The 14,475-nt window shown below is 42.0% G+C and overlaps 1 protein-coding gene across 1 annotated transcript in view; it reads left to right on the forward strand.

The window, feature by feature from the left end:
- Positions 1-697: 697 nt before the first annotated feature.
- The window catches only part of ntn1a (netrin 1a), a 57,876-nt gene continuing 44,098 nt past the window's right edge, over positions 698-14,475 (forward strand). Inside the window, exons 1-2 of the mRNA XM_084566553.1 lie at positions 698-799; positions 1,013-2,069. Of these exons, the coding sequence (XP_084422679.1) occupies positions 1,046-2,069 (1,024 nt within the window). The 5' untranslated portion in view covers positions 698-799; positions 1,013-1,045. The remainder of the gene's footprint in view (positions 800-1,012; positions 2,070-14,475) is intronic.

Genomic DNA, 14,475 nt, shown 5'->3' on the forward strand with positions numbered 1-14,475 from the left:
TGCGGATGTTTCATTTTGCCAAGAGCTGACCCACGTTTTAACAGAAATGTCGGTGCGTGCCATTTAGTTCCCAGCTGACTTTTACACACACCTAGAATAGATTATTTTGAAGGGATTATTATTCAGTTACAGTATACAGTTCAGGCAATTCAACCAACTGATCCCGTTCGGACTTTCGCTCATATGGGCCATTTTATTTTTAATAGTCATTCAGTAGTAATCTTCACATGATCACATGGTCTTATAGTATAAGTTATTTGGATGAATTACAGTAACTAGCCTACTATAATCGTTTTGGCTTGAGCGTCATGCAAGATAGTGAATATGTTGACTGCACCAAATCCTTTTCAGTGTAAATAACAAACCCTGCTCGATTCGTTTTCTGATATAGGCTCATGATAGTATCAGCTGTAAAAAAAACACTGGCATTATGTCCCCCAGCTATTCTCTGATTCGCTTCTAAGTCTTCTGATGCGCCACCAGTGGACGTCGTTGTTCCGCCTAGTGTCACAACCCTCGAGATGAGCTGACCTGAAGCTGTGCCAAGCAAGATCCGATCCGAGAGAGGGAGAAAGCGGGGGGGGGAGAGTGAAAGAGCGAGAGAGGGGAGGGAGGGAGGGAGAGAGAGAGAGAGAGAGAGAGAGAGAGAGAGATTTTGAAAAGACCGGCAGGAGGAGTGGGACTTGCTATAAGGACACAAACGACTCTTAAATCCACCGCTCCTCTGTTTTTACGCAGGAGACTGGAAGAAACAAACATCAAAACAAGAGGAGCTGTGATTTAGATTCCAACTTCACTGGTATTTTGACATTATTTCAAATTATTCTCAGGTAATGTCAGCTTTGTAGATGTTTTTAGAAAGGCTGGCATGCGTGTGATATCAGTGAATGCTTGTATCATATCACTTATCGCAGTTTTTGTTTGAAAACAGATTTTAATATCTAATTGCCATCACCATAATTTAACTTTCTCTCCTTGCCACACGCTTGCCGTGTCCCCCTCTCTTCTCCAGCTACAGAGACACTTGGGGACCGACAGATCTACCATGATAAGGGCTGTGGATGTTGCGCTGATTGTTCTGCTCGCCGTGTCCCTGTCGTGCAGGAGCGCGTTTGGCGGCTACGGGATGAGCCTGTTCGCAGCGCAGACCTCTCCCCCGGACCCCTGCTACGACGAGCACGGCAACCCGCGGCGCTGCATCCCGGACTTCGTCAACTCCGCCTTCGGGAAGGAAGTGAGAGTGTCCAGCACCTGCGGAAAGACGCCGAGCCGCTACTGCGTGGTGACTTCTGCAGAGAAAGGAGATGAGAGAACCAGGAACTGTCACACCTGCGATGCCTCTGACCCAAAGAAATATCACCCACCGGCGTATCTAACGGATCTCAACAACCCTCACAACCTCACCTGCTGGCAGTCCGAGAATTTCATCCAGTACCCGCAAAATGTCACCCTCACCCTGTCCCTCGGCAAGAAGTTTGAAGTCACTTATGTGAGCCTGCAGTTCTGCTCGCCCCGACCCGAATCCATGGTTATTTACAAGTCCATGGACTATGGTAAAACGTGGGTACCCTTTCAGTTTTACTCTACCCAGTGTAGGAAGATGTACAACAAACCCAACAGGGCTGTTATCACAAAGCAGAACGAGCAGGAGGCCGTCTGCACCGACTCCCACACCGATATGTACCCTCTGACCGGCGGGCTCATCGCCTTCAGCACGCTGGACGGCAGACCGTCCGCGCACGACTTTGACAACTCGCCGGTGCTGCAGGACTGGGTAACAGCCACTGATATCAAAGTCATCTTCAGCCGGCTGCACACTTTCGGCGACGAGAACGAGGACGACTCGGAGCTGGCCCGGGACTCGTACTTCTACGCCGTGTCAGACCTGCAAGTCGGAGGGAGATGCAAATGCAACGGACACGCGTCTCGGTGCGTAAAGGACCGCGATGGAAGTCTGGTGTGCGAGTGTAAGCACAACACCGCAGGGCCGGAGTGCGACAGGTGCAAGCCTTTCCACTACGACAGACCGTGGCAGAGAGCCACAGCCAGGGAGGCCAACGAGTGTGTCGGTAAGTCCATCTGTCCTCCGTCCTGGAGCCACTGTCTGATTCTGAGCAGAGTTATGTGACAAACAGGATACATTATGTGGATGTAGGACGGCGTGGGTTTGAAGCGTTGTCATTTCAAAATTAAAGCAAAAGAAAGATCGGGCATGGGTGAAAATATTTTTATCATCCCCAGAACTATCCACAGCCTTAATAACAACCATAAAAATATATTTTTAAAAAGATATTTACATTTTTATGTCTAATCGGTGGCAAATTTTATAGCTTCATTTTCTAAAACTCAAACGCGAACATTAAGCAGAGCCGCAGCAAAGACATATTTCTTTTCTTTCTAATATTCTGGCGCACGTCCATGACCATAACTGGCTTTAAATCACGCGCAAAATGAAAATGCACTTGGAAAGTCCATTTAGCTTGTTGCAGGCCACAGCTGAGGTTTTTTAAACCACCTCAAACGGGACCACTGTGCCTAATCATCCACAGCCACATTTCATTTCATAGCGCCACTTCACCGCTGCAATAAAGCATTGCCTTTTAATTTATCTGAAGAATCCAGGGGGAAAAAAAGAAAGAAAAAAAAAAAGAGAAAGGAAATGAAAAAGAAACTCACTGCAGTGGTAATTGAACGCAGATATTTATTTTTAATTATCACGTAAATATGTCCCACGTTTAAATGTAAAACGACGCTTTAAAATGTCAGGTGCTGTGTCATAAAATATATTCTATTTATTGTTATTGATTATTACACTTTGCTGTTATATAAAGACAATTCTAATGTAGTTGTAAGCGCGAGGAATTCAATTTGATTTTAGTTTTGCATTAATAGTATGATTTAAAAAAATAAAAATAAAAATAAAATATAGAAACAACAATGTCATAATTATTACCATTATTATCAGAGCAAAGTGAGCTAGCTGAAAAACAACCTGAGAGGCTTCTAAATATGTGTCATGACAAGAATCATGGGAAAAAAAAAAAAAAAAAGGAGCAAACCTCTGATCATATCTGTGCTCCTGCTCTTTGTGTCTGAGAGCCAGCGTGTTTCATCAGCTGCTGAGACATCAAAGTGATCACAGTTACAGTAGTTGTGTTTTATTACAACCTGGCACAGATGTGTGAGCCTGGAGATTGCAGATAATCCTGAATCAACCGGCTGCGGGCAAGAGAAGCTTTAAACTTGTGAAATACTGATTTGTGAAATTTTCCCTGATTAACAGAATTACTGAATTAAGTCTCTAAAGCTGTCCAGTTTTGGAAAACCTGCTTTTACACTTCTAGTGTGTGGTATGGATCTTGAACCTGGATCTGTATTAACTTGCCACTCTTAGGCTCTATATTACATTTGGCTTTGCAACACATTCTCTTTTAGCATTGTGTTTTTCTGTTTTCATATTTTATTTTAAATTATTGGATAGAAAAGTGTTAAAACCATGTAGCTTGCCAAATAACAGAGAGCTGCAGTACTCTGGCGTTTGTGCAGCTCCTTCTGAAGAGGTGTACGGAAAGAAAGAAAGAAAGAAAGAAAGAAAGAAAGATGACAAAGGACCAGCCAGAGAACGGAAAGCAGAAAGATGTTTGATGATAGACACTAAAACTGAAACCGCAGCGTGACTCCCTGCAATCACAGAAAGACACATTCAACACAAACCAATTACATTGTTTGACAGTCACAGCACATGTCAGCCACTGTGACACAGAGCAGCTGTTTAAAAGCGCCTTTGTTTTGCTGGTGTTGTTCGTTTCTGAAGCTCGGAGACATTCTCTGTGGCAGATGTGAACATGCTGCTAAGTCAACAGAAGAAGTGTAGTGGGAATGCCTCCATACTGGGCTGTACATAGAGTGGGGCTCTTGATAAAGTTGTAGTGTGTAAAAGGAATCGTTTTTTTCATATGGAGGCAGCTGCATTTCTCAGCGCATCATCTTGGACTAATATCACTTTAAATGATTTATTACTTTGAAAAAATATACATTTGTGGATCTTCTTGAAAAACTCAACACTGATAAAGATTTTCCTCAACGCCCCCTGTTTAGTACAGTAAACCAAGCGTCAAGCAACCAATAATTTGCACTCCTTAATGAAAACGGCTGAAGTGAAAGTGCCTGCAGTGAGACAACACACAAACTTTTTTTTACCCAGCTACGTTATATTTGTTCTAAAATGATTAGTTTTGAACATCAGTGTGATCTGCACTTAAATATGCTGCTGGGGAAAAAAAAGACACAACCTCTGAATTATATATGAACAGCTTCATTTAACTGATATAATTTACACAAATAATTAATACGTCTCACACTGGGGCAACAGAAGCTTTGTCAGTCGCTGCATCTTTTCTATTGACTGCAAGGTATTTATTTTTTGTCAGCTCTGGTTTTGGATATGTGTGTGCATTTGCGCGGGTTAATCTTAAAGAAGAGAAAAAAAGTCACACCTCTTTAAGGGCAGAGAAGAATGGAAGTAGGTGTGGTAGGTGGAAGGTATTCGACGTGACATCCGAGAGTTGCGACTGTCAGTGGCCTCTAATGAGAATGTAGTTGTCTGAGTGGAGCTTTTGACCACTGACTCCTCCAATATTCCTCGAGCTTCACTTCCCACCAAAAGAAAGAAAACCGTGCAGCTCGGCCTCTGTTTTTATCTTAGTGCACTTCCCTGATTACTTCCAGAGAGATCTTAAAGGGACACCCTCGTTCTCCTGAGCGTGCGCCTCGATCCATTTGTGTTATCGACTCTCGGCAGTGAAGGGAAAGCTTCTAATGCAATGAGCTCAATAAGCTGCACCACCGTCACACTAGAGAGCCAATTTCAGCCTCGGTTTAGAGGTGAAGCTGCAGCAAAGGTAGAAGGAAGTGTCTGTTTAACTCATGGCAAATGAGTGGATGCCATCACCTGTCAGAATGCTCCTCCGGTAAGCCTTAGGCTAGATTCTGAGCTCCTCCACATGGATCCTAGTCAGCTCTCCCACAAAGGAAGGCGACATTGTTTCACTTAGTTTTTTTTCAATGCAAATTAACTGTAAATGTAACTTTTATCCCCGTGTTACAGTTCCCGGGTTTGTGCAGGTTGCTTGACATGTTAAGGTTTAAAAAGAAGAAGAAGAAGAGGAGAAAGTGTCTTGAACAATTCAGAAAGGCATGCAGAAGGAGAGGATCGGCACTACACGGCACAGAGAAGCCGGGGCCGAAGGAGGGGCTTTAGATGGGGCAAGGATATAATAATGAAAATGAAAGAGAAGGACGAAAGCAAGAGAGGTGAAAAAAAGTGTGTGATGGAGAGAGATGCTGGAATAAAGGGGCATTAGAGGGGCATTATATGGCCTGTTGGCCAACAGAGTCATTTAACTATTGTTTTTCTCCTTTCACCCTCACTGGGCCAGTCGCAGCAATAAAAGGTGTAGTAACAGGAACAAACTCTTCCTCTCAAAATCCAGCCCAACTGACACTGCTGTTGTGTTTCATATTAGTGAACTGGAAGATATTCTTTCAGTTTTGTGTCGCCTTTTTCCTATGTTGCTGCTTTTATCTCATTTACGTCTGTTTGCACAAGCAGTTTGTCACTCTTGAAGCCAAGGGTTTCAGATTAGCCAAACAGTGATGAAACTGGTAATCATACATATGAGAGATTTACTATCTTATCTTCATTAACGTCCACTTCCATTGCATTCTTTAGGAAAATGTTAACTGTAAATAAAAAGATTTAATTTAATTAGATTTAATTATATTTACTGCACACTGAAAACCATGAATGGGCCCAGAATAGTCTGCATGTTGTCCACTCTGAGAGCCTCTCAAGCTCCGTGATACAGCCTCTACCGACTGTATGCAGCCTGAGAGTCACAACTCGGGACAAATGAATTCTGCGGAACAGTAGCTGTACAGGTCCCTGCCGCTTGTTATGCTCTGAGAGCGCGGTAATAACTGAAATCTGACTCAGATAATAGTCTATCAGTATTTATGAACTTCCGTCTTCTTATGGTGACTCTAGTAATCAAACTGTTTGCTGTAAGACAGTCCTGTTTGTAACTACCGTTTAAAGAGTAAGAGGGACGAAAATAGAATTGTGGAAAGTGCTGAAAACAAGCCCCTTCCCGATTCCCAATGGAAATTACATAGTATGCTAATCTCATCTGGATGATTTGAACAGATCTGCTGCTTATTTTCTCCCTCTTTATCGAAATCTACGCCGCAGGAAGCATAAAGTACGCTCAAATGTTCCCAGGTGCTGTTCAGAGCCATCTAACTGACAGCGGCAGCCATGCTGTGCAAGAAGAGTTGACACGGCTGATTTGATTCCCATTAAAATAATTGAGTTTTAAAGCCACAACTGCTGGTGTAGAAGAAAAATAAAATAGTTTAAATTAGGGGGGGGTTATTCCTCGTGATATGTGGGTGAAAAACATCCTGCATGAAATAGGTCTTCTGAGTGCAAAATGTTCAAGCAAACATACGTTAATGCTTAAAAACAGCTGCTCCCATTCTGCTGTTTGGTGGTGTATTTTTCCTTATTCTCATGGATTACTGCCCAAACTTTAATGAGGTTTAAGATCATTCCAGAGCAACAACAGCCGAGTGTGATAGCAGAAACTTTTCCAGCTACAGTAACAGCAGCAATTCCGGATTTTGTGCGATTTCCCTGACGGAATCCAAATGGATTTTTCTTTTCCCTCCACACCAACTTTCCACGTCTATTCAAGCCGAAATCCAGCATAGAAAATTGAGAAATATGAATTGTGCCCTAAATAGAATGCAGTGCAATTCCGTGATCGCACCATTTCTTTCCAACAACCTTTGATTGAAGGCAGATGTGTTCTGTCTGTCGGGCGATGATGAATATTGAGTGAAATTACAAAAACAAACATCACACTCTAATGAAGATGAATACATGTTGTCTATGAGATATTTGTTTCTCACTTTTGTTTAGATGTTTAGTCGTGTTTGTCAGATATGTATCATTCTGAATGTTTGTGCATATGAAGTGATTTAAAATGCATTAAGTCAGTTGAGTCAGTTGTTTGGCACTTTAGGCGCTGGAGGTCTGGTTAATGTTCAAACAGCTCACCGTGCACTTTTACAAACCGGCATCCTTCATCTTCAAAGGTGCCGGCAGGATGACTTGTTTGTCTCAGTCACAGCAAACAAAGCTGGGAATAAACTGTCAGAGTAGCTTTGTACTTTGCACCATCTCACTATTCCTCACCTCCAACGCCTCGCTCTCCTCTATTCTCCTGACGTGCACGCACGGCTGGGCACGCACGCATGCACGCAAGCGGTTTCCTTCAGGTCTTTAGCCGCGAGTTCAAACAGGGGGGAACGGCCTTTCTCTCACTTCAAGAACTTCTTTCCACCAGCTCTTATCAGTGTTTATGGCTCGTTTTGTAAACCAGTGCAAAAATAAGTTGTGCACGCTCCAGACGACTGGCTCACCCAGAATCTGTTTTAGATTCTGAGACCTGCTGTATCTCTCAAGCAGACAGAAACATGGCCACCATGCCAGCACATACTGTAAGCAAGTACTAACGGTGCGGTATATCAAGTGCTGAGGCTAAACACTAAAACAGATAGCCAGAAAAAACACATACACGTAGAGTATGCAGTGAGAGGGCAGCAATAATGAAAATCTTTCCAAAGCAGACACATAGTCTGCGTGCGTGTGATGAATAGTCTCGCACCATAATGGCTTAGAGTCTTGTCATGCAGCACATTACTAATTTTACTAAGAATCTATGGCTGGCATTTAAAAGCTGCACCTGAAATTTAAAGAATTGAACATGTGAACTTTCACCTTTGCCTTGGTCAGTACTCACGGCTGTTAAGTCCAGTCATCCGACTGTGTCAACTACAGCCACTGACAATGTAAAATACAAAATCGCTTCAGTTCTGCTTGATTATTCTTTAGGTCTTCTTCTATGTGTTGTTTGGCCAGATCACAATGTTACCTTACTAAATACTAAAAATAGTTTAAAATGGCACAGCTCCTGACAGGAAGTAAATTCCATTTCTTTGCCCTTGAATTGTTCTTTTGGATCAGAAATACCCGGCAGGCCTAAAGTTGTTCCGTTGCAGATTTATGTGCAATTAAGAGGTTTGAGCCCAGAAATATGTCAGAGTATTTGTACTGAACAATAATGATGATTTAATAAAAAATCATTTCAACCAAAGGACTTTATTAAAACTGCTACTTTGAGCACTTTTGCAACCAGAGCCGGCACGATCCCCAGGAGTGAGATCATTCCTAATAGCAATAATATTTTGCCTCAAATGGAGGCAATAGATGTTACAAATAATGTAGATTCTGTTGAGTATGCTGGAGCATGGGAGATCTTGAAGCTATTAATGTCAGTGCTTTGGCAGCAGCCCTTTTGAGCTGGAATTTTGGAGCTAGTTGTTGCTTGTCATGAGGCCTGTTCAAGAAGCAGATCAGTTTTGATGGAATTCCAGTTTTGCGCAGATAATACACTCTGACAGCCCTTTGAAGATGAGAAATTACTGTAGTTTATATCAAAAATGTCAATGGGTAATGCATAGAGAGAGAGTGGGTTTGGGCTCAGACAGAAACACAAGGAAGGCTTCCACCGTTAACTAGATCCACAATACATCTGTAACTGTGTTTTACAGGAATTTTCTGCATGTTGTCCAGAATTACTCTTGAGTGGAAAAAGATAATTTTCATTACAATCGATTTTTCTGCCTTTGACAAAGCTCAGGTCGCACCGCTCGGGTCGACGGAATGTGTTAAGTTGTCAGAAAAGACAAAAATCCGTTTCACAGCCCGCGTATCTGTTGTTCACTTCAAGGTCCTCTGGGCAAAGTGAACATTTCTGCGGCTGTGGTTGTGTTTCATTGCTCCGGCTACAAGACGTAATGTAACACAGATCCTCCTCACAGTGTGAGTCCGCATTTTGAGCCAGTGGCTTGTGTGCATGTGTGCGCGCCATGCCTCTGTGCTCGTATACCAGAGATGGAAGCTTGTCTTGTTTTTGAGAAACGGTTTGGTAGAAAGCCATATTGCGTTAGTTTGTTGGCTCCTGGCCTGCACTCACTTCCTCTTGTCACCATTAGTGGAGCTTGAACTTACTGTGGACTGTGACTGCTTTATCACAACCTCCAACCAGGCCAGAAACTCATATCTTTATTTAGTGTGATCAGAATTATCACAGTTTTATACCTGTGACTGAAACTAGGCAGCTGGGGAAAATGGTTCCTCTTTTTCCTGTCACTCAAACACACCTCTTACTCAGTGTAAGCTCTACCAATACAATATAAGCATGTAGCAGTAGCTGACACGCACACTTCAGGCATATTCTCAAGAAAGAAATTTAGACGTACTGCGCATTCCCACTAATCACTTTCAGCGATCTGGATAATAAGCTTTTTAAAAAACAAAAAGGAGGCTTTCTTTACTGCGATGACAGCTGTTCCTTTATTTTCATTGGATGGAGAGCTCTCTGACAGCTAGACAGTTAGAATAAAGGCAGTTTGCCTTGGGTACAAAAAGTTAAATGCATTACATATCTACCAAAAACAGTTTTCAAACGTGACTACGATGGCTCCAAAACATCTGCAAAGTTCTGCTGGCTGCTCAACAAAAGACAAGCGCTACACGGGCAGCTGCCCCAAGGCTTCCACACACTTTCACACCGCACTACTCAGCGGGTTGCTCCCAGCGTCAGACAGACACCCTCTGTTGATACCCGTCTGTGTTTTGCGCCTGTTTATATTTTTGCGCGTTCCTGTTTGTTTCCATGTATCTTTCTTATCTGCCAGTAGGCCTTGACAATATGTTGCGTGTTTAGTGTGTGAGAGAGAAAGGAGCGAAAGAGGGGAAAAAAAAGAAAGCGATGTGTTAGAGTGTGTCTCTTAATCTTCTTTGTCTGCCAGTGGGTGTTTATGCAAACAGTAATTCTGTCCAGGATGCGAGCAGCCATTCAGCGCCTGGGGAGACATCTGTTAATGAATTAATTGGTGACTTGATGCCGTAGTGAAAGCTCGTCTTAGCCAAGGGAGGATCTGTGTGTGCTGTGGGTTTGGCATGCACCGCAGCTCAAGTGTGTGTGTATGTGTGTGTGGGTTTGGGTTGATTGAGAGGAGGAGAGAGAGAGGTATTTGTGTGTAATGGAAAGGTTTGGATCAAGCGGGTAGCAAATGATTAGGGGTAATTAAAAGCCACGCCAGACAACATCAGCTTGTGTTCACACATTAGACACAAGACACTTCAGTGTCTCACTCATCAGCTTGATGAGTCACAGCCTGACTGTCTCTCACATGTACACCACAGAACAGAGGTGACACGGCCTAATCAGGGAGGACACCCACTGCCCTGTTTTACTGGAAATGAATAGTAACGTTTTTGCAGAATCTGACTCACTGCTTCTATAAATGTAAGAATAAACTGTTGACTTTCCTGCACTCAGTAATTGATTTAAGTTACGCTAAGGCCTTGTTTCAAAGGAATCACTTCTAAAATGCATATATTGTAGTAAATACCTTTAACTTTTAGACCCAGGACTTTTTTTACAATGGAACTGAGACGTTTTACACTCCTGCTGAACTCGAACCAGCAGGTTCAGGGATGGTTTATATCCACAAGCCATCAGGCTACTGAACAGCTAAACTGTCTCACGCATAAACATGCACACACACAAAAAAAATGTTTTGATCTTATTTTGTCACATATTTATATTCAGTTATTTATTCTACTTTTGCTTCTGTGAAGTCATCATTATTAAATTCAATAACTCAGACTTTACAAATGGCAAATCCTGGTGCCTCCATTATAGACACAATGTGACATCACAGTTTTGTAAAAACATTCAGCCTGATAAATTTTCTTCAGGCATTCAGATTTTTTTTCTGCTGTTTCAGAATTGAACCCTTCAGATCCAAACAGGTAACTTAAGTGGCAAAGCTCAATTTACCAAACTTAGCACAGCTCCCACTGGAGCCACAAAAGGTTACTGCAGCAGTAGTTTGCAAATGCAGTAGTACTGGCTAAGACCTGTAAATTACGGAAGCGTATTGCTGCCACACTGTAGAAAAAAAAAGGCTCAATATTATGTAATTACATGAAAGTTTCTTGTTATAACATGATATTTTTCACGTTTTAACATGATAAGTATCACGGTATTACATGAAATTATCATGTTATTTCATGAAATTATCACGTTATTCATGATAATGATATTTTCATGTTATAACGTGAAAATATCATGTTATTTCAAGATAAAATATTTTCACGTTTTTACATGAAATTATCACATTATTTCATGATAATGATATTTTCACGTTATAACGTGAAAATATATCTTGAAATAACATGATATTTTCACGTTATAACATGAAAATATCATTATCATGAAATAACGTGATAATTTCATGTAATAACGTGATAATTTCATGAAATAACCTGATACTTATCTTGTTAAAACGTGAAAAATATCATGTTATAACAAGAAACTTTCATGTAATTACATAATATTGAGCCTTTTTTTTTTCTACAGTGTGGCAGCAATACTCTTCCGTAGTAAATAAACCTAATGTGTATAAAAAAAAGTGGAGTTTCCTTTTAAGCCCACCAGTTTATGCTCAAGCCAGCGTCACCCATTCATGCTCTCATCAGCTCTGAAACAGTGTAACGCTCAATCCTGATTCATTGCCACTATAGACAGAGCAGAGCGGTCTCACTTGTTAACAGGGGTCATAAAAGGGACCAGTAAAGAGTGCAGGAAAACTCTGTGTGAGAAAGAGAGAGAGAGAGGAGAGAGAGAGCCTGGGCATGTGCATGTGAGAGCACTGTCAACGTTTCCGAGCGGTGAGTGCGTTCGTATGTGAGACCTGATCCTGAGGCCGGAGCCAGCTGTGCTGTAAAGGATCAGGGATGATGACCTCAGCACCTCTGTGTGGCAGCAGGTTACAGCGAGAGTAGGGCGAGTGTTTGCAGCCAAAGCAAATATATAATGTGAAAGTACCAACAGAGAAAGCAAAAAAAAAAAAAGAAAGAAAAACCCCTGCGCAGTGTCTTGCAGTGATTAGTTAATGCAATATTAATGAAACTGATATTTAGATGTTTCTTCCTTCTTGTTTTTCCAGGTAAAAGAAACACATTACAACAAACTCTGAAGCCGGTGCAGCATGTGCTGTTACATTACAAAATTACCAGAGTCTGTTCACACTTAAAAATGAAAGACCTGGCACTGTTTGTTACAACTCTTCCATTTTTTTAGCTGATAGAGCTCAAACAGCATCAACAACAACAATAAAAAACAGATACTCTCTCTTACGTACGTGTGAGAGAGGAATAAAAGGGAAGGAGGCTTTTGTGTATGCAGCAGCTCAGCGTTTGATTCAAGGTCCTGGCAAAAACTTCTTTGGCAACAGTCGCCGACAGGACCACCTAGCACGAGCTGCGAGCACACTGTGCTCGAAGCAGAGGTCCTTAACACGTACAGCGATAGATGATTAATGGTTGGATGGAGTTACACCTCAATACAGCAGTGTGCTGTGCAGATCAGAGCGCCCCCCTCCCCCGCTGTCTTTGGAGCACATTTCTGTCGTCATCTAAGTGAAGTGCAAGCAGGTGGAAGCTGACCCTGAGGAATCAAGTGCCTGCAGCGGTGCTGTAAACTCTGACACTGTAAATGTCAATAAAGGTTTGACTGTTTGATTACATTAAATAGATAGAACTGAACATGCATGGGCTCAAATCGGGTTATTCTTCTTTTCTAAAACCTCTTACGCACATCGCCTTTCTCTTCTTTAATACACAAACACACACACAAACATAGTTAGAGAAAGCACCTGTGACAAATCAAGCAGAGTCAAACTATTTTATTTTCCGTCAGACTTGCTCACACACTGCCAAAAAAAAAATACCTTCCCTGGAATTCCTTGTGTATGAGCTGTTGAAGAGCTGACAGTAATTTATCAACAATGTTTTTGTCTTTCCCATATAAGTCATGGCGCAGACTGTGTGTCTGTGTGTGCAGAGCAGGCAGCATGTCACCAGCGGTTTGTAGCTCCTGGTCGTCATGGATGCCTTCAAGTCACAATATTGTGTGTGCGTGTGTGTTTGGGCCTGTAACTGTCTGTGTAACTGACGGTAATATATGCAGCTAAGAGTCACACGTTTTTTATCTTTGTTCTCAAGGGTGGCAGCGCGTCAGGCCAAACAAGCCGGTAAATAAAACGGTAGTTACACATCAGGTTGATACTGTTGCACAAAGAGATCTCAGTCAGCAGAGGTCAGCACAAAGTAGACAGATTTACAATAAAGTTTAAGCCAGGATTCTGTGCAGGCAATCTGTTGTGCAGGAGTTCTAATTAAAAGTGCTAGTTTTTGGAAACCAAATTTGAATGTGTGAGATTGTGTTCGCACTAGTATTTGAGTTAAGGTTAAATGAAGCTAAAAAAGAACAGTTTTTGGGTGTTTGTTTCAAAACAGCCTGGATTGAATTATGCAAAATATCATACACTGCCTGGCCAAATAAAAAAGTCGCCACCAAAAAAAAAAAAATGGTCACACACTCTAATATTTCATTGGACCGCCTTTAACTTTGATTACAGCACGCATTCACTGTGGTATTGATTTTCGATAAGCTTCTGCAATGTCACCAGATTTATTTCCATCCAGTGTTGCATTAATTTTTCACCAAGATCTTGTATTGATGTTGGGAGAGTCTGACCACTGAGCAAAGCCTTCTCCAGCACATCCCAAAGATTGCATTGATGGAATAACCTGGTCATTCAGTATATTCAGGTAGTCAGCTGACCTCATTCTTTGGACACATAATGTTGCTGAACCTAGACCTGAGCAACTGCAGCAACCCCAGATCATAGCACTGTCCCCACAGCCTTGTACAGTAGGCACTAGGCATGATGGGTGCATCACTTCATCTGCCTCTCTTCTTACCCTGATGCCCCCATCTCTCTGAAACAGGGTAAATCTGGACTCATCAGACCACATGACCTTCTTCCATTGCTCTAGAGTCCAATCTTTATGCTCCCTAGCAAATTGAAGCCTGTTTTTTCCCAGTTAAGCTCAATGATTAGTGGTTTTCTTAAGGCTAAACAGCTGTTTAGTCGCAATCCCTTGCGTTCCCTTCGCATTGTATGCGTGGAAATGTTCTTACTTTCACTATGGTTTGATGGCAGTGGTTCCCCAATTTTAGTAGTTTCTTCACTCTCCTTAGATGTTTTCTCTGCTTGATGCATGCCAATGATTTGACCCTCCTCAAACAGACTAACATCTTTTCCACAACCACAGAATGTGTCTTTCAACATGGTTGTTTAAGAAATGAGAAGCTACTCATCGCATCAGTCGTGTTAAATAACTTGTTGCCAGCTGAAAGATAATGACCCATTCAGTAATTATCCAATAGGAGGCTCGTACCTATTTGCTTAGTGAAATCCAGGTGGCGA

This window comes from Chelon labrosus (assembly GCF_963514085.1).
Source record: "Chelon labrosus genome assembly, chromosome: 2".
Lineage (NCBI taxonomy): Eukaryota > Metazoa > Chordata > Actinopteri > Mugiliformes > Mugilidae > Chelon > Chelon labrosus.